The 25876-nt window shown below is 37.4% G+C and overlaps 1 protein-coding gene across 7 annotated transcripts; it reads left to right on the forward strand.

Annotated features, from left to right (window-relative positions):
• LOC123533240 (UPF0696 protein C11orf68 homolog) lies at positions 1-25490 on the forward strand. Of its 7 annotated transcripts, none has more exons than XM_045314882.2 (3): positions 1-55; positions 7430-7617; positions 11330-11969. In XM_045314882.2, exons 2-3 carry the CDS (start codon positions 7451-7453, stop codon positions 11862-11864), a joined length of 702 nt encoding a protein of 233 aa, XP_045170817.2. In that variant the 5' UTR covers positions 1-55; positions 7430-7450; the 3' UTR covers positions 11865-11969. The 7 variants fall into 7 exon arrangements, with proteins under 7 accessions (XP_045170817.2, XP_053407538.1, XP_045170832.2 ...); XM_053551563.1 differs by lacking the exons at positions 7430-7617; positions 11330-11969 and adding exons at positions 19327-19468; positions 23256-25490 and having other exon boundaries at positions 7-55; XM_045314897.2 differs by having other exon boundaries at positions 33-120; positions 7436-7617.
• Positions 25491-25876: the final 386 nt, after the last annotated feature.

Here is a 25876-nt window from a genome sequence, read left to right on the forward strand (position 1 = left end):
TAATAAGGACAGGAATAATTAAGTCCCTTGCTAGAGACGAACGCCATTTGCAGACGTGAGTAATTTACTTGGAATTCTTTGTTTTAATTTGGAACAATCAGTTTTTGAAACAAGTTTACGGTAAAATCACTGATAAACTCTTTATAGATCTATATACTGAATATATCTTCATTCTTATTAAATGATTAATGAATATATGACAGGAGCTTGTATTCAATTGTTGAGTAAACTGGGCGTTGGTTGAATTTGATGTGTATTGTAGTCTGTGGAATTTAATGTTCATTGTTAAAAAAACTTTAAAGGTGGTCAATCACATTTAAACAACATTTAATGACACTTTTTACTTTTTGTATATTCTGGTAGAGAATTATTTAAGGAACAAAAAGACCGATTACATAGAGTTAGATTCCTATTTGAAATGTATATTTTATTATTTTTATAAAATTTTGTAATTACTCCCCTTTAATATGAAAGTGTATAAAAAGCTGGGTATTTCTTTTTATTTCGATACAATGTCTAGTTTTACATTTGCATTTGATAGACATATCAACTATTGAACAATCTGAACCAAAATGCAAGTTTAAAAGCTGTGTGTAGCTTCTGAATTAATTTATTTCCAATCTATCTTGGTTGCGCAACCAAGATAGGCAAAGGGAGGTAATAATAATTTTTCAAACTTGCGTTTCTAATGAATTCCATCTAAATACATAATTTTTAATGCAAATATTTAACAAATATATTACAATATGTCTAATATTTATACATTTCCTTCGGCAAAATATGTTTATCAAATTTATACTTATGATAAAATAACTCTATCTTGGTTGGGCAACCAGGATAGGAAAATAAAATTTTAAAAATACCTCCAGTGAAAATCTAATTTGTATTAAGTGTTAAGTGAACATAAATGAGTTTTAATGATCAGATGCTAAAGTTTCGAACAAATCCGTTACATGGCCAAAATCTGATTATCCACCTTTAAATGGTGATGATGTCGTCTTCATTAAATATAATCAGAACTTTTAAGAAGAGCTAAATTTAGCGGCGTCTGTGACGCTGACTTCGAAGTAGAGATAGTCCAAATAATAAATTTTAATAGGACGTTTCAGGACTGCATGCGTGATAATTTTTGACTGTCGCTACATCCCTTAGAAGTTAGAGGGAGGACAATTATAAAATATCAGGTCATAAAATAAGTCATCCCGATAAGCCAAATAAGTAAGACTAACTTCGAAGTCACCTGCCTCTCGCCGATGTGGGTTCGAAATCTCGCTTTGGGTGTAGAATTAGAGGTTATTATACCGAGTTGGTGTGCATTAAGGCGATATTGGCCTACTAGGCGGGGTATTGGCCCGAGGGCTTTAGCTGATGACGTTTTCTGATGACGCTGACGTCATTTCCTTTCAAACATTTGTTTTAACAGCATTATTTAACCACCATAGAAGAAGAAGCTAGCGATTATGTATTCATACCATGTATTCTTTTGTAAAATAAATGTTAGTTTGTATATACTTGACATTCTGCAAGTGGAAGTATAAAAACTTGATGTTTTGAACAGCCGGAAGTGTGCCTGATCAATATGGATTTTTGGCACACCCGGAAGTGTGCCTGATATCGATATCAGGCACACCAGCTCACACGAACGCGAATATCGGCCTCACGCTGCTCATATACGTTTAAATTCAGTGCAATTTTGTTACCATATTCAGTAACATATGCAATAATGCTTCGTATCATTTTGACACCATCAAGCTGGCTTACCGAAGTGCAGTGGTTCTATCAAGGTGCCCGCCCATGCATGAAATTATGCTCATAGGAGCACCTGGGGTCTTCCTCCACTCTCAAAAGCAGGAAGTTTCGAAAAATGACCTACATTTTGTCGGTCAGACCAAAAATTCAAAAGATAGGCCTAATATCCGCCGCCTTTTAAAGATCTAACTGACTTTAATTCACACCAAGATAGTCTTAGTGAATACTATGATATCGCGGTTAATACTGCTCAGGAAAGCCGTGAGTGCAACATAACTGAAAACGTAACTGTGATTTAGTCCTGCCTCGGACGTTTGTTAAGTCAGTAACATACTTGGGATAGGGCCTATATAGGACCCCGTAATTCAAGTTAGGACTAACTGATTAAACAGCGATGAGAGAGTGTGCAGTGAATATAGAGACGTCCAATCAGAAAGTTCTGTGCATATGGAGTCCTTCTGCTATACCCGATAAAATAGCAGGGGAACATGCATATCACGATTTCTAATTGTTATGATTTAATAAGAATAATCAAACTCTTATTAGATAAGATCGTGTTTTTCTATTTTATTGCTGGGCTGAATTGTAAAGAAATGCAGGTTGATTTTTTTTTTCAAAATGGAAATCAAAACTGTGCGTCTTTATATATTTTGTTATACCCTGTTGTGAAATGTAAGGGTGATATGGAAATGCTGTTTGTTCATACAAACCGTCACGGTGACTTCCGTCTATATGCACCCTTAGTCATCTACCCCACAAATAGCATTTTTGTTTACTTGTTGTTTCTTATGTTTTAGTATTCCGCCATCTGTCCACGCCCACATTTCTAACCCCCTCCCCCACCCCGGGCCCCTGCTCCCGCAAAAAAATTTCTTGTCATTCTTGATATTGTCTCTTGGTATCCCATCCTCGCCCACATTACCTGCTCCGCCCCACCTAGCAACCCCTAAATTTGTTTTTAAGTTTGTTTTGTTTCTTCATATTGGCTCCTATTAGCCCGACCCCACCTTCCCCGCCCACATTCCCCTCCCACCCATTTCCACCTTACACACTGTGTTTTGAGAATGAGATAGAATGCATACGCCTGAATATGAAGTGGAGTAAAGACTACGCATCAAATATAGCACAATATTCTTAAAATATATCTAGTGCACTGACTCAAACAGTTAATTTTTGATATTACCTTAAAAATTAAAATCCTTCTGAAATGAATTTATTTTGACTATTAAATATATAAAATATTGTGTTTGCAGAAGTACTGTCACAATTAGATGTCATGCAGTAACAGTATTTATCATTTTTTTAGTGAAATTACAAACTTATACTGTGCTCAGCTATGTAAATACAAATGTATTAGCCAGGTGTGTACTTCTTTAATTCAACACACATTAGTGTTCAAGTATACAAACATACTTTAATTTTATGTGCATGGAGATACTTAGAAGTTATTGTTTATATTTCAAAACATGACTTTGGGTGTGTAATAGGGAATCGATGTTACCGATTTTCGTCGCGAAGCGACGGAAATTGGGATTGATCCCTCCACGGTAACACGCGATTAACCAAATGAGATATAAATATATACTTCCGGCACGTGCACAGAGCGTCTGACTTCGGATTTTTTTTTGGAAGAATACGCTTTTTATACGCCCGTTTGAAAAACGGGACGTATTATGGGAACGCCCCTGGCGGGCGGATGGGCGGTTGGGCGGGCGGGCGGCGTCCACAGACCTTGTCCGGAGCATATCTTCTACATGCATGGAGGGATTTTGATGAAACTTGGCACAGTTGTTCACCATCATGAGACGGAGTGTCATGCGCAAGAACCAGGTCCCTGGGTCTAAGGTCAAGGTCACACTTAGAGGTCAAAGGTCAAATTCAAGAGTGACTTTGTCCGGAGCATATCTTCTTCATGTATGGAGGGATTTTGATGAAAGTTGGCACAATTGTTCATCATCATGAGACGGAGTGTCATGCGCAAAAACCAGGTCCCTAGGTCTAAGGTCAAGGTCACACTTAGAGGTCAAAGGATACAAGAATGAAAAATTCAAGAATGACTTTGTCCGGAGCATATCTTCTTCATGCATGGAATGATTTTGATGTAGCTTGGAACAGTTGTTCACCATAATGAGAGGGAGTGTCATGCGCAAGAACCAGGTTCCTAGGTCTAAGGTCAAGGTCACACTTAGAGGTCAAAGGATACAAGAATGAAAACTTTGTCCGGAGCATATCTTCTTCATGCATGAAAGGACTTTGATGTAGCTTGGCAGAATTGTTCACCATCATGAGACGGAGTGTCATGCGCAAGAACCAGGTCCCTAGGGGTAAGGTCAAGGTCACACTTAGAGGTCAAAGGATACAAGAATGAAAACTTTGTCCGGAGCATTTCTTCTTCATGCATTGAGGGATTTTGATACAACTTGGCACAAATGTTCACAAGCATGAGACGGAGTGTCATGTGCAAGAACCAGGTCCCTCGGTCTAAGGTCAAGGTCACACTTAAAGGTCAAAGGTCAGATACAAGAATGACTTTGTCCGGAGCATTTCTTCTTCATGCATGGAGGGATTTTGATGTAACTTGGCACAATTGTACACCATCATGAGACGGAGTGTCATGCACTGGTCCCTTCTTTTGAATTACTTCCCTTTGCTGTTACTATAAATAGCTTATATTGTAACTTTCTCATTACAAGTCGTAGGGAAAAATCGAGACCACTTTTCTGTAGTACAACATGCATGTTACATCCAATTCTGAGGTGTATTTTGAGCTATCTCTACCTGGTAAGGATTTTTGTGTGGACTTGTAATTTTTTTTTTTCGATTTTTTTTTTTTTTTTTTTTTTTCTTTTTAAAGATTAACTTCCCTTAGTTGTTACTATAAATAACTTACATTGTAACTTTTTTATAAATGACCATACGGAAAAACCAAGACCACTTTTCTGTGGTACAACATTGATGTTACTTTCAAATTTTGGGTGTATTTTAAGGTATCTCTTCCTGGTAAGGATTTTTTTTTGTGGACTTAGAAAAATAAAAGAATTACAATAATTTCTAAAAAAAACAACATTGTAAACAACTAGAAAATTAAAATTCCATTTGCAAATACAGGTGCTAGTGTAAACAAATTTGCTGTGACGGGCGTATATTGTGACATTCTGCACCCTTGTTCACACTTGTCCGGACCGCAACGTCTGGCACATCAGTACAAATATGGGCAGTGTTGTTTTTTATTCCAAAATCTACTTTTGAATTGATTGGTGGGGGACTGCAATGACTGAAAAGAAAACGAACGACTAAAGCGGTATTTACGAGTTATTTCCCGTCAAGACTGAAAATAGCATAATCTTCGACAATACACAATATGAGAGATGAAGTTACAATACACAATATGAGGGATGAAGTTACAAGGAAGGCGCTACCGTGCGTGTGTGTTGTCTTATGGGAGGAGTTGAAATCGGATCGATTCCCGATTGAGGCAGTGCCTTATTTCATATTATTTTTAATTAATAGAACATTTCCATCTCTACTTCAAAATATTTATTAGCCAGCTCTTACTGTAATGGAATCGGCTTCATTTTTATGCCCCCCCCCCCCATCCCTTCGAAGAAGGTGGGCTATATTGTTTTGCAGATGTCGGTCGGTAGGTCGGTCGGTTAGTCTGTCGGTCGGTCGATCCGTAGACCAATCGGTTTCTGGACGATAACTCAAGAACGCTTGAGCCTAGGATCATGAAAGTTGATAGGGAGGTTGGTCATGACCAGCAGATGACCCTTATCGATTTTAAGGTCAGTTGGTCAAAGGTCAAGGTCACAGTGACCGGGAACAGTTAAACGGTTTCGGGATGATGACTCAAGAACGTTTGAGCGAGCCTAGGATCATGAAAGTTGATAGGGAGATTGGTCATGACCAGTAAAAAACTCCTATCGATTTTGAGGTCAGTAAGGCAAAGGTCAAGGTCACAGTGATCCGGAACAGTTAAACGGTTTCCGGACGATAACTCAAGAACGCTTGGGCCTAGTATCATGAAAGTTGATGAAAAGGTTGGTCATGACCAGCAGATGACCCCTATTGATTTTGAGATCAGTATGTCTTAGGTCAAGGTCACAGCGACCCGGAACAGTTAAACAGTTTCCAGATGATAACTCAAGAACGCTTGGGCCAAAGATCATGAAAGTTGATAGTGAGGATGGCCATGACCAGCAGATGACCACTAATGACTTTGAGGTCAGTAGGACAAAGGTCAAGGTCACAGTTACATGGAACAATTAAACAGTTTCTGGACTATAACTTGAGAACGTTTGGGCCTATGCCCACAAACCATTGTTTATCATAAACCAGCAGATGACCCCTGTTGATTTTTAGGTCAGTAGGTCAAAGGTAAAGGTCACAGTGACCCGGAACAGTTAAACAGTTTCTAGATGATAACTCAAGAACGCTTGGGCCTAGGATCATGGAAGTTTACAGCAGATGACACCTATTGATTTTGAGATCAGTAGGTCAAAGGTCAAGGTCACATTGCCCCAGAACAGTAGAACTTCTTTTGCCGAATAACTAGAGAATGCTTTTGTCAAAGATCACATTTGATACAGAGTTTACTTATGGCTGGTAAATAACCAATAACATTGATCAAATAATTTCTGTTCCTTATGCAATTACTGAATACATCAAGGGTGGGGGGCGGGCATTTCGTGTTCTATGAGCTCTTGTTTAGTATTTAATTGAAAACAAAAACAACAACATTAAAATATGTTGCAAAAGATCAACAGAAAAAATTACTTTTTCCAATATGTCAATAGATTATAGTAGTACACTATAGGTTCCAGTCTATCTGCATGGGCAGATTTCAATGTACATGTATGTACAGGTATAGAAGCCAGTTGTATGCCCTTACAATCCTATTATCATTGTCAGGGTAAGGTCACGTTTGAAAGATGATTAAGGGACTCCGTTGCCGAGTGGTTACTTTGAATCACTTATTCTTCACCGATGTAGGATATACAATTGTTCATGTAAGGTTGGTGTTTCTACCGTTAATTATTTTACAGTCCATATAAATCCTACACAACAAATTTAAAGCGATGGATATTCATGAAATTTAGCACAAATGTAGACTATAATAGGGTGGTGGTGCATGCACAACTTTCATCAAGGTTTCTCCAGTAACTGCAGAGTTATTGCTCTTTACATTTAATTCTTTTTTAAGTTCATAAATGTCCACGAAACAAAGTAAACCATTGATGTATCTTTATGAAACTTTATACAAATATAGATAGGAACCAACAAACGATTGCACGGTCCTTTTGTGCATAACTTGAGTAAATCTTTCAAAATATACTCTCCTCAGTCACAAAACAACCTATTCGGTCACTGAATTTGCTTGTTTTCAACCAGGAATCATAGGTAAATGTAATAATCAGTTAGTTGAATTATGATGAAGTTATATATGTGCATACTGCAGAAATCTTCCGATCAATTGAGTTTTCATATATATCTCGAGACTTTCACATTTTGTGTTCTGAAAAAAATCCTGTCGTTTCAGGATTAAATGCTGCGGGAAACATCTTTAAAAACTTATTTCTGTTCAAGTTTGCCGTAATTTATTTGTTTCTTTTATTTCTGTTCATTTTACCTTCACCATAACTCAACTTGATTATTTGTTAGGAGTTTCATCTATTTTAAGTTTCAGATCTGAACTCTCGAAATGGCTGCAAAGCTAGACAGTTCTGATACCAGTTCAGATACTGATTCGGAGTCTGACACTGATTCGGACGACTCAAGCGAAGTTTGTAATGTGGTTTATACCAAAGGCGAATCAAAGATTCCATTTAAGATATGGTTGGCGCTCAACCGGCCGTCAGAAACAAGAAGGTCAGTAAACAAAACTTTATTTTCGTCTGGTTCCAATACAGCACGGAATAGTGGGATTATCAATACATTAATCTGTTATTCTCAGCAGGTTATTTCAATCACTACTTATATTCCGGTATTTTTTAAAGGGAAGGCAGTGTTTTTATAATTTTCATTGTGTCTGTAACGCATTTTACATCATTTAGGGCAGTGAAAGAATTTTCAAAATCGGCTAAAATTAGAAAGTTATGAACATTGCAATATTTGATAAAAATGGCGACCATTTGTTTCCATGACAGAGTAAAACAAAATAGCCGAATTACATTAGTGTTACTATTTATTTGGACTGTATTGTTATAATTCTGAAAAAAAAAATGGTCATTTTTTTCCGACTAGAACAAACGAAACGATCGTTTTTCACATTTTAAAGTCATGAAACTTTGGACAATAATCTATTTGAAAAGGTATTTCCGAACTAAATAATTCAGCAGTGTGTAAATCATTTTTTTTACGTACTAATGGTTAGCCGTTTCTTAAGTCTTTTTAATATCTTTTTATAGTGGTCAAGTTAAAAAAAATTATGTACAGCGTTACAAATGTCTGCACAATGGCTCAACTTATGGTTACATATAGACATAGGCATGTGACATCATCTAATGGTCCTCTATGAAAATTATTCAAATTATGCCCCTGGGGTGAAAAGAGACCCCGCCCCGGGTGTCCCAAGTTTTACATAGACATATAGGAAAATTTTTAAAAATCTTCTTGTCTGAAACCACAAGACGTAGGCCTTTGATATTTGGTATGTAGCATTGCCTTGGGTCCTGTACCAGGATGGTTCAAATTATTACCGGGGGATGAAAAGCGGCCGTGCCCTGGGGGTTCCATGTTTTACATAGACTTATATAGGGAAAACAATTTAAAATCTTTTTGCCTGAAAGTTCAAGGCCTAGGCCTTTGATATTTGATATGTAGCATTGTGTAGTGATTGTTCAAATTATGCCCCTGAGGTGAAAAGAGGCCCCGCCCGGGGGATCACTTGTTATATGAGTTATATAGGAAAAAATACTGAAAAATGATCAGATCATATTTCCTAGACTGTTTAATTATAATTACTTGATGACCTTAAGTGATTAGGGTGTACCTGACTGTGACCTTGACCTAATGACCTACTTTCTTGTTTTTAAAGATACAGCCTTGAAATGTGGATGACTTGTACAATTTTGCACACCGATCTTAAAACTGACTTTCAGTGACCATAAATGTGACCTACTGACCTACTTTCTTAATATTTTAGCATCAGTTTGACATTTAAATTAGTTCACACAACTGGGAAAAGATTTCAATGCTTACTTACATTTGACTTTCTTACCTGATCTCTTACACTTGTCAATGTAGCTCACATTACTCAGGTTAGCGATCCAGGGTCATCAGTCAGACTGTTTTATTTTAAATACAGACTAATTTTGAAACTGGGTCATCTAGGTAAAAAAACTAGGACACTAGGCTTAGCTAAATCATAGTAAAACATTGTTAAAACTCAGGAGGCAATGTTTTCTATCCGATCTGAATGAAACCTGGTCAAAATGTTTGATCTAGACGTTGTTTAAAACTGGCCCATCTGGAGTAGGTAAGTAGGTCATGAAGTCAAATCGTAGAGAAATGTTATGAACTCTAGAGCAACTCCTTCTCATGAACCGCTTGATGGTTCTTCGTCAAATTTGGACTGTAGCAACATTACAATCTTCTCTTCATTTTGTTCAAATGTGGACACTTTGTCCCTTTTTGGGCCACTTTAGTTAAAAGTAGAAAACAAATCTCTGTCAGACTTCTTCTCATCAATTGCTTGATGGATCTTCTTCAAAGTTGATCTGCAGCATCATTATAAGGTACACAACCTATTTTGTTCAGATAGGTTCCTTTTAAGGTCGCTAGAGCTAAAATGAAAATAAACTTATAACAAGTTTTTCTTATGAACAACATGATGGATATTCATTAAACTTGATCTGAACCATCATTATACAGTCCACTGTTCATTCTGTCCTTTTGGGACCAGTTGATCTGAAGTAGAAATATGTTTTAATAACATACATATATTCTCATGAAGCGCTAGATGGATCTTCATCAAACATGATATGTCACATTTTAATAAGTCATCTGTTAAATTTCTTTAAACTCCTGCTCTGTTTAATATTTGTATGTCATGCATATATTCAGGGTCAAATTTTCAAGATTAGCTGAGCGACTTAGGGCTTGATTTTAATTATCTTTTTAGCTCACCTGAGCAATGCTCAGGTGAGTTTTTGTGATCGCTCAATGTCCGGCGTCTGTCTGTCGTCTGTCTGTCGTCTGTCAACTTTTAGTTTGTGTATGCGATAAAGGCTGTATTTTTCAATTAATCTTCATGAATTTTGGTCAGAATGATAACCTTGATGAAATCTAGGCCAAGTTTGAAAATGGGTCATCTAGGGTCAAAAACTAGGTCACTAGGTCAAATCAAAGAAAAACCTTGTGTATGCGATAGAGGCTGTATTTTTCAATTAAGCTTCATGAATTTTGGTCAGAATGATTATCTTGATGAAATCTAGACCAAGTTTAAATATGGGTCATCTGTGATCAAAAACTAGGTCACTAGGTCAAATCAAAGAAAAACCTTGTGTATGCGATAGAGGCTGTATTTTTCAATTAATCTTCATGAATGTTGGTCAGAATGATTACCTTGATGAAATCTAGGCCGAGTTTGAAAATGGATCATCTGGGTTCAAAAACTAGGACACTAGGTCAAATCAAAGAAAAACCTTGTGTATGCGATAGAGGCTGTATTTTTCAATTAATCTTCATGAATTTTGGTCAGAATGATTACCTTGATGAAATCTAGGCCTAGTTTGAAAATGGGTCATCTGGGGTCAATAACTAGGTCACTAGGTCAAATCAAAGAAAAACCTTGTGTATGCGATAGAGGCTGTATTTTTCAATTAATCTTCATGAATTTTGGTCAGAATGATTACCTTGATGAAATCTAGGCCGAGTTTGAAAATGGGTCATCTGCGGTCAAAAACTAGGTCACTAGGTCAAATCAAAGAAAAACCTTGTGTATGCGATAGAGGCTGTATTTTTCAATTAATCTTCATGAATTTTGGTCAGAATGATTGTCTTGATGAAATCTAGGTCAAGTTCGAATATGGGTCATCTGGGATCAAAAACTAGGTCACTAGGTCAAATCAAAGGAAAAGCTTGTATATGCGATAGAGGCTGTATTTTTCAATTGATCTTCCTGAAATTAAGTCAAAATGATAACCTTAATGAAATCTAGGCCGAATTTGAAAAGGGTCATCTTGGGTCAAAAAGTAGGTCACTAGGTCAAATCAAAGAAAAACCTTGTGTATGCGATAGAGGCTGTATTTTTCAATTGATCTTCATGAAATATGGTCAGAATGATAGCCTTGATGAAATCTAGGTCAAGTTCGAATATGGGTCATCTGGGGTCAAAAACTAGGTCACTAGGTCAAATCAAAGAAAATACTTACTTATACTCAAGATTTTTGCTCCAATTTTAATGATAATTGGTCAGAATATTTTTTCCATGAAATCACTAGGTCAAACATGTTTACTCTGTTTAATATGTTGTGTTATGGTGTGTTTCTCAGGTGAGCGACCTAGGGCCATCTTGGCCCTCTTGTTATTGGACATTATTGTTTGATGCATAATTTTATAACATTTCGTCATTTTTCAGGGACGAAGGCTATAGATGGGTGGCAGTTCTAAGGCCAGAAGGCCAGAAAACCGACGATGATGAAACAAAGGACCTGCATGGGCTAAAGGAAAGTTTTAGGCATCATATTCTTAATAATAAGCCCGTTAATTATCAGATTATTAAAGATCTTGCCATAAAATACAATGTTTTAGGTGGTAAATGGCTACACTTCACAAGTCAGGGCGGAAAAGTAGATCATTTATGGTCTTTGATAGCATCATCTGTTATAAAGGATGATATCCCGTGTTATGCAGCGAAGGTCAGCGCGCACGACGATGATGATAACAGTCACGTGATATGCATATATAACAATGACTTTACAAATAACGACGAGGTTTTAGATGCTGAGAAAGCGATACGTAACATGGGATTAAAAGGCAGGCTTATGTACAAACCGGATGTTTACACATATCTTGGCATTTATGCGAAGAATAAATGGAAAATAAAGCCGTTCTTGATGATAAGTCAGTACAGTTTAAATACTGGTTCCTCAGTAATTGAAAGTTTTGTGTGAACTGTTCTTTAAAACCACTTAAAGACATTTAACATCCTACTATATATTGCATTAGAGTCATTGGTTGAATTACACCTTTCATTAAAATGAATTTGAAATTTTGAATTCTTGTTCTTTCTTCTTCAGACTCGTATGAAGGAAACTGGAACTCTCAGATACTAAATGATTAAAACATGTGCGGCTGCCGAAACTACATTAATTTGATAGGTGGATGCACTTTTGACAACAGCAGTTTTTTACCTAGGTTTTACTGTAATTGATCCAACGGTTACAGGCCCTGTTAAATATTAATCAGAAATCAGGGTAAGACTTGTGGGACACTGTCGTAATGATTACACTAATGAGGATATATTCTTATCATCATAAAATCATCATAAAATACAACTGTTTTCTGTTGCTGATTGCTGCCATTTCGTACTGGCGTGTTTGAAGAACGCCCACGTTGTGACAAACGTCAAACTAGCACGCCGATACGACAAAAAGGGATTTTTGTCGTATTGTCGCGCTAGTTTGTTGTGTTTGCGTGTTAATGCTCTTAAAACGCGCCAGCACGCTAGAAGGAAATGGCAGAAGTCAGCCACCATAGTAAATGTACAACAGTACGATTTGTTTTTAAATAACACCATTGATTTAGGTAAGAGGAAAGTCCCAGGTGTCCCTCCGCACACTATACCAGACATATATATAATTATATAGGCGTCGAGATAGAATCTCCGACATTTCCTAGGCAAGCTTGATCGCTTCTCCGCATTCTACATCACAACTATGTTTTCATGCAAACCATGTATAATTACAATCATGGAAATATAAAAGAATACAGTTATTCTGTGGCGTATGTATTACATATACCACTGTGCCTCAATCACTCAAATATTATTTAATAGTCATTGTTTTTGAAAAGGAAAACCATTTTAATATGAAGAAATAATGTAATATTTCTTTAAAGGGTATCGTGTAAACAAAAATAGTGAAGTAAAAGCTGTAGGCTGGTCTTATGCCTCTACAATCTCAGTATATAATTTCATGTGTTATCATTATTTTGTAAATATTAAATATGAACCATATTACATAAATATTAAGTAAAACATAGTTTATACTAATCATGCAGCTTTCACAACTAGAGAAGAGATCCTATTCTCCGTCCGAGGCTCCGAGGGAATTCTTGGTTTTAGATGAAAAACTATCCTTCTTTTCCAAATATGATTATATAGTAGTAAATTGATTACCGGTTGTAATGAGAGGGAAAAGGGGTACGGGCATAGAAATGGGCTCCGTCCGTCCGTCCGTCCTTCCTCCCACTTCGTGTGTTTTGTCCAGAAGTGTCATTTGATATAAATTGGCACGAGTTCTGCACAAAACACAGGACCGTAGATGCAAGGTCAATGTCACGCATAGAGGTCAAATGTTTACAGAGTCTGCGTTCTGTCCAATCTCTAACTCATCCATCCACCTGGGCTTTTTAAATATACACAAGCATAAAGGTTACACATAAGGGACAATGTGTTGGATGCTGATACTTCAAGGCCATAGCGCTTAGAGGTAAAAATGTTTTACAAGTTTGTTTCCACTCTATATGCATTCCCTCCATCAAGGAATTTTAATTGTACTTGCCTAATTAAATTTTCCTTTCAACAAGACAACGTGTCTCATATGCAAACGACGACCCAGTTCTCCAGTGTCAGTTTCAGAGATGTCAGACGCCACAAGTTTACAGGTTTAGATGCATTCCGATGCATAACTCGATTTTGATAATACTAGGCACATATGTTTCTGATAACGTGACGATGTGACACGCACAAGATCCAGGCGTGCGACTCCAATGTCAAAAGTCAATGTCACTATTTTATTTTTTGTCCGAACTCAATGCTTAAGGGATTTTAATATTACTTATAACACAAGATTTCCCGTAACAAGAGGATGCGTCGCACTTAAGGCTGACAAAGGCTATTAGCTCGGAGCCTCCAAAGTTAGGGCCCAAGTTTGAGGTCATAGATTTACGTCCTCTCAAAACATTAAAAGTGATAAGCGCGAGATCCAGTCCCAGAGCTCTCGGCTTATCAACTGATCTTTATTTTGCCACCAGAAAGTTTTACAAGTGTGAAACAACTCGTCACTTGTGATACTACACTGAACGGTTATGTGCCCTCAACAAGGGTTTCATATAAAGGGTATACATACCAGAGCTATAAACCTATGTTATTCAGCGATTTAGAACCCTATCGACACTCCTGTGTTGTAATTATTTCACTGAAATCGACATTACTGCTGGAATATTCTGTTTTTCGCAAAAAAAAAAAAAACCAAAAAAAAAAAAAAACAATGCAACTGTGCTAAATGAAAAAAGCTAGCATTTATGTTCAGAAAAAAAACAAAACAATTAAATGATAACCATTCAAGTAAATTTGTAATTCTCCAAGGTAACAATCGTTCGATTAGATCAAACTGTTGTCCTAAGGGCTATATTCATAGACAAAACTCCATCACCACTCATTGAGTACACTCAAATAAATTGCCTAACGGTCACGTCTTCACTCAGGAAAGATTCCATTTGTATTCATGAAGGTGAGTGACAGTCGAGTCAACTCTCAAGAGTGAGTGACTGTTGAGGGAGGTACTGGGGACCCTTGAGTGTTTCTCAAGGTCTCATAATGTAAGTTTAGATGATAAATTTACAATATTTAATTAATTTGAAGGTAAGATAATAGTGTCATGTAAAAGCAGAAGCTCAATTGTGCAAGGTATTTTTGAAAAATATATTTTGTTCTTTTTTAATACATGTTGTTGAGGACGACGAAAATGCAAAAAGACCCAACAAATTAAAATACTGTTTGATTAATAAAAACTGTTAAAACGACATAGGAAATCAACTATTCATCTACGAAACCTAGCCTAACGGGGCTTATCAGTCACTGCCAGAAACACACGACGTAGTAACAAAAAAAAGTATTTACATTTCACAAGCCTCAGTAGATAGCGGTTAATTCATACTGAAAAATATAAACAGTCCGTCAAATTAAATGTCATGAAGAACTTATCATTATTAAATCTCATTGTTTAAATGACAACGGAAACATTTATTTTATAAATATAAAGTTTGATCATGTCACCGTCGCGTTTGCAGGGTCGACACACGACAACGCGAAGTGACATCGCGACATTACGAAGTGACATAGCGACAATGCGATACGACGCTCGACAACGCGAAGTGACATCGCGATATATCGTGCTTTTGAAAGGCGACATTTCACAGTGGATATCGCGACATTGTCGTTTGGGATTGTCGCCGTCGTTTGCGATTGTCGGGTGTCACTTCGTAATGTCGCTATGTCACTTCGCGTTGTCGTGTGTCGACTCCACAAACGCGACGGCGACATTATAAATGGCCCCAACAGGATTCCGTATATACGAGTTGGCGCTAAATATCACGTCGACGTGACGTCAACATAATATCGTTGTGATGATTTAATTGACGTCACTTCTGCTTACGGACGTTAATTTCCAGTGCTTTGTGCATATACGCTACCATTGAAATATTGCTAGAAAAAGTATTTGTTTTTGCTTTATTTATTCTATTATTTGTAGAATACGGTATGCAAGAACAATAATCTGTTACTGGTTATAGATGCAGATGGTAATATCCGGCTCTTGGGTAACTAATTTGGCAGTACCTCTACATACTACAACAGAAATTTGTTAAGTCCCTTTGAAAGCGAACGCCATTTGCAGAGTATGCACGATTTGAAAATTAACACTATAATTCGGCTTATCGGGATTGCAATTTTTAGCTCGACTATTCATAGAATAGTAAAGCTGGACTCGCCCGTGCGTCGGCGTCGGCGTCCCGATTTGGTTAAGTTTTTGTATGTAAGCTGGTATCACAGCAACCACTCGTGGGAATGGATTGAAACTTCACACACTTTATCACTGTGATAAACTGACTTACATTGCACCGGTTCCATAACTCTATTTTGCTTTTTTACAAAATTATGCCCCTTTTTTGACTTAGAAATTTTTGGTTAAGGTTTTATATGTAAGTTGGTATCTCAGAACCCACTAATGGGAATGGATTGAAACTTCACACACTTATTTACTGTGATACACTGACTTACACTGCACAGGTTCCATAACTCTATTTTGCTTTTTTACAAAATTATGCCCCTTTTTCGACTCAGAATTTTTTTGGTTAAGGTTTTGTATGTAAGCTGGTATCTCAGTACTCTCTAATTGGAATGGATTGAAACTTCACACACTTGTTCACTGTCATGAGCTGACATGCACAAAGCAGGTCCCATAACTTTTTTTTTTTGCTTTTTTACAAAATTATGCCCTTTTTTCAACATAGAAATTTTTGGTTAAGTTTTTGTATGTAAGCTGGTATCTCAGTATCCTACAATGGGAAAGGATTGAAACTTCTCACACTTGTTCACTGTCATGATATGACATGCAGTGCAAAGGGTCAATAACTCAACTTCGCATTTTACAAAACTATGCCCCTTTTTCAACTTAGGAGTTTTGGGTTAAATTCTTATATGTAAGCTGGTATCTCAGTACCCACTAATGGGAATGGATTGAAACTTCACACATTTGTCCACTGTCATGAGCTGATAAGCACTATGCAGGTTCAATAACCCTATTTTGCTTTTTTACTAAATTATGCCCCTTTTTCGACTTTCGTTTTCATTCAATCGACAAGGCTGTTGAATTGTCGAGCGTTGCTGTCCTCCGACAGCTCTTGTTATCCCCCGACGAAAGTCGGAGGGATATAGTTTGGCGTTGTCCGTCCGTCCGTACGTCCTTCCGTCCGTCTTTCCGTCCGTCCGTCCGGAGCCATATCTAGGAAATGGTTGGGAATATTTATATAAAACTTCATATACATGCTCACCACTATGAGTTTTTGCGGCCCGCCAAGTTTCAGTCAGATAGTAACACCATAGTTATGGCCCTTAGAAGTTTCTAGTGTTAAATATTTAGGGTGTTATAAATATGGCAATTTCTGCACCATAACTTTTGATATATTTGACCTAGAACTATGAAACTTAAACAGACTTTAGATCACCATAATGTGGTCGTGTACACAGAATTTCGTTCAGATTTATTTTGTAAATTAATATCCACATATTTGTACATAACAAACTAACCATTCGGTCGAATTTCATTAAATTTCTTTCATTCTTTTCCATGAACAATTATTGTAAACATGTGAAGTTGTGTACCCACACCCGGTCACCGCCTTACCTTGATCACACCCCCTCCCCCAACACCCACCCCCAAAAAAAATCCTTATTTTAGATTTTTTTTCAAACAAACGTCATATACATGTTCACCACTATGAGGTTATGGGGCCCATCAAGTTTCAGTCAGATTGCCCAAGTAACACCAGAGTTATGGCCCTTAAAAGATTCTAGTGTTAACTATGTAGGGTACTATAAATATGGCAGTTTCTGCATCATAACTTTTGATATATTTGACTTAAAACTATGAAACTTAAACAGAATTTAGAGCACTATAATGTGGTTGTGCGCACACAATTTCGTACGGATTTCTTTTGTAACTTCAGAGTTATTGCCCTTTAATTGTATAAAAATCCACATATTTGTACATAACAAACTTAACATTTGGCAGAATTCCATTAAATTGCTTTCATTTCTTTTCCCTGAACATTTATTATTAACATGTGAAGTTGTTCACCCGCACCTGGTCACCCACTTGCCTTGGTCACACCCCCTCCCCCTCCCAACCCCCTCCCCGCCCCCACCCCGTCCTAAAAAAAATATTTTTTTCATGCCTTATTTTAGACTTTTTTCAAACCTTCCATGAATATTTATCAACATGCAAATTGTTCCATTCCCCACCTCGCATTTCAGTTAACTGCATTTAATTTTAAAAGCTAAGCTTATTAGAGTAAGCATATCCCATTCAAAATAAATTCTTTAGTCAGGATCAAAGTATCATACATTTATTATGTACTCTTTAATTAAATATTTGTTTTCTGTTAAATTGATTTTGACTAATAAAATTATTTGCTTCTTATTAACATCCTTAACTTTTGGCCGGATATATTTTTCTTAAGCCGTAATTACGGTTAAGGACAATGCTCATAAAAAGTTATCACGTTGTCCTAAACATCATTATTTGAACTAGCACAATAAAATAGAATTTTGGTAGTAACTCGTTATACCACAATAAAGGTAGCCACTGCACTTGAACAGTCGTGGGAATTTGATTATTTTTCAATGTCGGTGAATGGTCAAGGAATTTTGATAACTTTTAGTGATAAATGAAATCGGGGAAAACTCGGATTCCAAATCCACAAAAGATCCCAAATTCAGTAACTACGACATTCAGTTCAATAAGGTCTATATTTATTCAAGCAGTATTTATTTATGTCTATACTAAATCTGTTTTGAGAGTTACATAAATATAGATCTAGAATCTAATAACGAAAGTGTTATTTTGCAGATGTGCAGTTGTTGAAACTGATGTTCTAAATCCAGTTAGCTTCTATTAACATTTAATGATTATCTAATAAATTGTCACAGATTAACCATTATGTCAGGCAGAATATGTTTAAATGTACGAGCTACTATGACCTGCTAGTATCACACTACTTACAGTGCGTCTGCAATTTGTAAGATCATAATTGAGCCGTGCCATGAGAAAATCAACACAGTGGCTTTGCAACCAGCAAAGATCCAGACCAGCCTGCGCATCCGCGCAGTCTGGTCAGGATCCATGCTATTCGCTAACAGTATCTCTAATTCCAATAGGCTTTGAAAGCGACCAGCATGGATCCTGACCAGACTGCGCGGATGCGCAGGCTGGTCTGGATCCATGCTGGTCGCAAAGCCACTATGTTGGCTTTCCCATGGCACGGCTCATATATAGATAAGCTTTATGATCATACTTATTAAAACTGCATTATTACAATTATTACTGTGTCAGGCACTATAATCGTCCCTGTGTTGTTTACATTCAGGATGATTTCGTATAATTTTAATGTTGGTGGCATATAATGATGAAAAGATGTTATTTTTGAGTTGATATTTTATTGATCTTTGTAAAGATTGTTGCAGATTACACTGTATGTAAATTTGTATGTGCATATTGTGTTCTAGTACAGATAGTTTGCTTTATATTTGTCGAATTCTCTTTGTTTTTCAAAATTTAACACAAAGATAAGTGTTACATTACATCCATGTCAATAAGTATTTTTCATACCAGCTTTGTCTTCAGTGCCGTAAACCTTCATTTTATAATACATTTTAGATTGTTAGATTATTTAAAATTACAAAGAAGACTGGGTCAGTTAAAAAGGCGGACTTGACGGCTTAAATGGAGGAGGCCGAAATATTACGGTAGTTAAAGATCGCTGAAAATCAGAATTAGTAAGGGAAAGGTCAGGTAATAATCTATTTTCACCTTCTTCTGAATTATCTATATGATTCCTAATTTTCATTTTTAGAATTAATAATGGCCACAAGGAAGTTTGATCCATACAATGACCCTGACCCGGATGAAATGGAGTGGGTAATTTATGCGAAAGGAATCACTAAAACACCGTTTGAGACGTGGTTAAGGAAGAACTTACCTTCGCGCGTGAGAAGGTTTGTAATTTTCATTTTATATCAGTTCTTAAAAAGAGTATAAATCATCTCGTTCGCTTGTCCGTCCCTTATTTTAGATCAGGATACAGAAATCTAGTCACTTAATAACCAGTAAAGAGAAGATATTATTGTCGACAATGTTGTCGCTAATAGTGATGATTCAATACTGTTGCTAGACTTTGAAAAAAGGCAACAGCAATAGCTCCTGCTCGATTACTGATCTATAGGGCTTTATTATGCCCTCCTTCAAAGAAGGTGGGGTATATTGTTTTGCAGATGTCGGTCGGTCTGTCAGTCGGTCGGTCCGTAGACCAATTGTTTTCCGGATGGTAGCTTAAGAACGCTTTAGCCTAGGATTATGAAAGTTGATGGGAAGGTTTGTCATGACAGCAGATGACCTCTATTGATTTTGAGGTCAGTTGCACAAAGGTCAAGGTCACAGTGACCCAGAACGATTAAACGGTTTCCGGATGATAACTCAAGAACGCGTGAAAGTTGATATGGACGTTGGTCATGACCAGCAGATGACCCCTATTGAATTTGAGGTCAGGTGCTTAAAGGTGAAGGTCACAGAGACCCGGAACAGTTAAACAGTTTCCGGATGATAACTCAAGAACGCTTGGGCCTAGGATCATGAAAGTTGATAGGGAGATTGGTCATGACCAGTAGATGACCCCTGTTGATTTTGAGGTCGATCGGTAGGTCAAAGGTTTAGGTTACAGTGACCTGGAACAGCTAAACGGTTTTCGAATGATAACTCAAGAACGCTTGGGCCATGAATCATGAAAATTGATAGAGAGGTTGACCATGACCAGCAGATGACCCCTATTGATTTTGAGGCCAGTAGATTTTAGGTCAAGGTCACAGTGACCTGAAACAGTTACACGGTTTCCAGATGATAACTCAAGAACGCCCGGACCTAGGATCACGAAAGTTAACAGCAGATGACCCCTATTGATTTTGAGGTCAATAGGTCAAAGGTCAAGGACACAGTGACCTGGAACAATTAACTAGTTTCCGGACTATAACTTCAGAATGCTTGGGCCTAGAATCACGAACATAATGGGGATCTTGATCATGACCAGCAGATGACCCCTATTGATTTTGAGGTCAGAAGGTCAAATGTCTAGGCACAGTGATTTGGAACAGTTTCTGGATGCCTTTCTCTGTTCCTTGTGCAATTACTGAATGCATCGGGGTGAGGGTGGGGGCATTTCTTGTTCTACGAACTCTTGTTATATTACACAAATAAACTAATTTCTGTTTATCAAAACTGCTAACTAGCTTCCGCATACAACATCGTAATCTATGTTTTTATCCCCCGCCGATGAAATCGGGAGGGGGGTATTGAAATGGCGTTGTCCGTCCGTGCGTCAGTGTGTGCGTGCGTGTGTGCGTGCGTGCGTCCATCCGCAGCCATTTCTCAGTAACTAGTAGGCAGAATTTCATAAAACTTGAAATAGACATGAACCAACATACTGCGATGATGCCCTTCAAGTTTTTTGGATTGGTCAATTTCCCTTAGAGTTATTGCTCTTGATTTAATGAAAAATCCACGTCTGCAGTCATTTCTCAGTAACAAGCTGGTAGAATTTCATGAAACTTGAAATAAATATGAACCAACATACTTCGATGATGCCCGTCATTTTTTATACCCCCACAAAACGAAGTTTGGGGGTGTGGGAGGTATATAGGAGTGAGCTTGGCCGTCGGTTGGTCGTTCGTTCGGTCGGTCGGTCCGTTGGTTTTGCATGGTTTCCGGATGATAAGTCAAGAAAGGCTTGACCAATTTAAATAATTTTTGCTACACAGGTGTAACAGCAGAAAATACAGGTCAAGTTCGAATTTGGGGTCAGTAGGTCAAAGGTCAAGGTCACAGTGACCCTGAACAGTTAAACGGTTTCCGAACGCTTGGGCCTAGGATCATAAATTTTGGTACACAGGTGTAACATCATGAAATGTAGGTCAAGTTCGACTTTGAGGTATGTAGGTCAAAGGTCAAGGTCACAGTGACTCGGAACTTTTAAATTGTTTCCGGATGATAACTTGAGAACGCTTGGGCCTAGGATCATAAATTTTGGTACACAGGTGTAACATCCTGAAGTGCAGGTCAAGTTCGACTTTGAGGTCTGTAGGTCAAAGGACAAGGTCACAGTGACTCGGAACAGTTAAATGGTTTCCGGATGATAACTTGAGAACGCTTGAGCCTAGGATCACAAATTTTGGTACACAGGTGTAACATCATGAAATACAGGTCAAGTTCTACTTTGAGGTCAAAGGTCAAGGTCACAGTGACTTGGAACAGTTAAACGGTTACCAGATGATAACTTGAGAATGCTTGGGCCTAGGATCATGAAAATTGATAGGGAGGTTGGTTATGACTAGCAGATGACCCTAATGAATTTGAGGTCAGTAGGTCACAGGTCAAGGTCACAGTGACCCGGAACATTTAAACAGTTTTCGGGCAATAACTTGAGAATGCTTGGGACTAGGATCAGGAAACTTAATCTGGAGGTTGGTCATGTCAAGCAGTTGACCCATATTGATTTTGAGTTCCAAAAGTCAAAGGCCATTTAAACCTTTTACGGACAATAACTTGAGAACGCTTTGGCGGAGGATCATGAAACTTCATAGGGAGGTTGATCATGACTAGCAGACGACCTCTTTTGATTTTGTGGTCAGTAGGTCAAAGGTCAAGCAAGTTCGGCTTTGACATTGGCTTAGTTTTGTGACAAGGCCATATTGTGGGGGTGTAATTCGTCACTCCTGTGACAACTCTAGTTTTAATTGGTCAATTTTCCTTAGAAGTATTGCCCTTGATTTAATGAAAATTCCACGTCCGGAGCCATATTGGTAGAATTTCATTAAACTTCTTTCATTCTTTTCCATGAACATTTATTATAAACATGTGAAGTTGTGTACCCACACCTGGACACCCCCTTGCCTTGGTCACACCCCCTTCCCCCCCCCCATTTTTTTTTTCATATTCACTTCTGAATATTTAAAAATTTACTTTCGCAACCTATCCATTGCACATATTTATACACATGCAAAGTTTGTAATACCGTTCCCCACCCCCCCCACCTTCGCTACTCCCAGCCAGTCAATCCCACCAACTCCGATCAACCCATTCATCTCATACGCTTGCTATCCGCTTGAAACGAGTATGAATCTTGTCGTCAGCCGTCCACCCGTCCCCCTTTCCCCCCCCCCACCCCGCAAACACAACTTTTAATAATCCATAATATTAAATACATGTGTCAAGTTTTTTTTCACTCGGTCTCCCCCTCACGTATGCCCTTGATTAATAAAAAATTGTCCTTCCTATTTTTAAAACGTAGATTTCAAACTTTTCAACATCCACACCAACGCGCCGAGCCCTTTCAAGCTTTTTTTGTTGTAACTAACGAAGCAATTTCATCTGTACAACTTCAAGCCACTTCATAATAACTCCATTAATTCTAAAAGCTTAGCTATTTCCAGTAACTATCATCAAATAATTTCATTCAGATCACATAACAACATTATTATGTACACTAAAACATCATTTTCTGTTTCAAAATTGATTTTGACTAATGAAATTATTTGCTTCTTAGTAACATCCTTAACTTTTTGCCTGATATATTTTTTTGCCATTCCTCAACACAAACCCTTTCGGCGGGGAATACCAATTCATCGAATTTGCTTGTTGGTTCTTAAATTTAGGCTAGTATTACATGTTTTGGCGGATATCACATCATATTTAATTGCTCAGAATTAATAACTATATGATAACTTCCATACGCAGAGATGAAGGCTATGGCTGGGTGTGTGTATACAACGGGTCTGAAAAGCGGATCGCCTATGGAGAAGAAGAGGACTTAGATGGATTATTTGACAGTTGGGAGGAACATCTTGAAGCGAAAAAGCCTGTAAATTACGAAACAATCAAAGATCTTGCCTTAAAACATAGGATATTGTGTGGAAAATGGTTACTGTTTACAAATCAAGGTGGCAAAGTAGATCATCTGTGGTCCCTTATAGCATCATCTATTGTAGCAGACGACATTCCTTGTCATACTGCCAAAGTGAGTACATCCGATGACGACGTGAATCACGTGATCTGTATTTATAACTCGGATTTTACGGACAAGGACGAGGTTTTAGATGCCGAGGAAGCGATACGAAACATGGGTATAAAAGGCAGGCTTCAGTACAAACCGGACATTTATTCGTATCTTTCTGTCTACGCGAAAAATGAATGGAAGCTAAAACCGTTTACTATGACAAGCCAGTACAATCTGCTAACGAAATCCTCGATAATTGAAAGCTACGTGTAAATTGTTTAAATACCAATTTCCGTTGAAAGGGGTCAGACTTATTAAGTTCTAGGCAGTCATGGTTATGAAAAGAAAAGAAATGTAAAGCTAGTTTATGTAAAGTTTACTAAATTATATTATGTGATGCTTATGATAAGTTAAGTATGAGTAAACCGTATCCCTGCCAACATAATAAACATGTTTATCTGTAAATTCTATCAATAAGATTCCAGATGTCTGTCTTAAAAACTATTTTTAGCTCGACTATTCGAAGAATAGTCTAGAAATTCTACTCACCCTGGCGTAGGCGTCGGTGTCGGCATCGGCGTCGACGTCACACCTTGGTTAAAGTTTTGTATGCAAGTACATATGGCTATCATTTAAAGGCATATAGCTTTGAAACTTATCTTTTCTTTTTCTAAGTCAATTACCAACCTCAGGCTGGGTTAAGTCCCATAACTCTGACATATATTTTGGCCAAATTATGCCCCCTTTTGGACTTAAAAAAGATTTGGTTAAAGTTTTGCGTCAATCTGACTAAAGTACTTGATCTACTAAACGAAGATCTGAGAATGACTCATTCACATTCGTCTTCTGTATATTTTGGATTTTCAATATTGCTATTTTTATTTTCGCAAATCTGTTTTTATTTCAACCAATCAGACGACTTGTTTCAACAAGGATTTGGCTGAACCATCAAAATAGCTTCGAATGTCAAAGAGTAAGAAAAATGTGCAGTCAGTCCGGGGCTTGAACCCGGGACCCCTCGCTTACAGGGCAAGTGCCCTACCGACTGACCTAACCGGCTATCTGACACTTTACGTGACCACGTCCGTATCATGACATACGATTTCCCTCAAAACACGAGGACGTAGTCGCGATGTGGTCCTAATAAGAATTGTAAATATGAAAAACCCAGGCTAAATATAGATTTTTTAAGCTTACAAAATGTTGTAAGTAAGCCTTCTGATTGGCTAGCGGAAGGGTCGTCAGAACGAGGCTATAGCTCGTCTTCAGATCCTAGGCGTAGCGTAACAGGCGATGTACTTTAGTCAAATTGAGTTTTGCGTGCAAGTGTATATGGCTATCATTTAAAGGCATATTGCTTTGAAACTTATTTTTTCTTTTTCTGTGTCAATTACCAAAATCACTGGGCCAAGTCCCATAACTCTGATATGTATTTTGGGCAAATTATGCCCCTTTTTGTACTTAGAAAATCCTGGGTATAGTTTTGCATGCAAGTTACTGTCTCCAAAACTAATGCAGATACTGAAACTCTACAGATATTCTAACATTTAGGGTAATATTCCTGCTTCCAGGACAACAATTCGAATAGTCGAGCATTTGTTGTCTTACGGACAGCTCTCGTTTATATATGTGTTATTTTTTGTACAGATAGACGCCTGATATTTCAGACTTAAGTTCTATTTATAAACAGTACTGTTTTAGAATAAAAGTACTGCACACTAATACTTGTATTGGTAAACACTAAGTGAAGATGTAATGCCGTAAAAACCTGGAAGCTGTTTGCTAGATATTCCATTTGTTGCAGCTGTTCATGTGCAGTGAGTTTATACACTTAATAAAATAAATGTTGCTGAGTAAGGTCTTCTATGTTTCAATCAATATCAAAGGAAAAAAGTATTTAAGTGAAACATAATTATAGTACATCTTTAAATAATATTGTATTATGATTTTTATGTTGAATAAAATTTTGCTATCTATTCTACTGAGTATCCTTGACATTGATGGCACAACATATAAAGGCATGACTATTTAAATGGAAAGACTCAATGGTATCACACTTATATGATATCACAGACCTAGCTTACAACAATAAAAATATAAAAAATAATGAGCAGCACATAGTAACCACATCATAAAATTAAAAGTAATATACTGAGTTAATCTGAGCATTTAACATTTAAAAAATCAGTTAGATCTTAAAAGTGTAAAAAAAAAGCCAACAAGTGATTTTTGACAACTGTCTTAAACTGTTTAAAAGCTGCAATGCTGCGTATTTGGTGGGGCAACTTATTCGAAAGGGTACAACCCTGATATGCAAAAGACTTCTTACCAAACCCTTTAACTTTAGGAATACAGAAACAGA

This window comes from Mercenaria mercenaria, chromosome 1 (genome assembly GCF_021730395.1).
Source record: "Mercenaria mercenaria strain notata chromosome 1, MADL_Memer_1, whole genome shotgun sequence".
In the NCBI taxonomy this organism is placed as follows: Eukaryota; Metazoa; Mollusca; class Bivalvia; order Venerida; family Veneridae; genus Mercenaria; species Mercenaria mercenaria.

Coding starts and splice junctions, on each gene's coding strand:
- LOC123533240 (XM_045314882.2), top strand. CDS start 7,451: ATGGCTGCAAAGCTAGACAGTTCTGATACCAGTTCAGATACTGATTCG. Junction 7,618..11,329: donor CGGCCGTCAGAAACAAGAAG/GTCAGTAAACAA, acceptor GTCATTTTTCAG/GGACGAAGGCTATAGATGGG.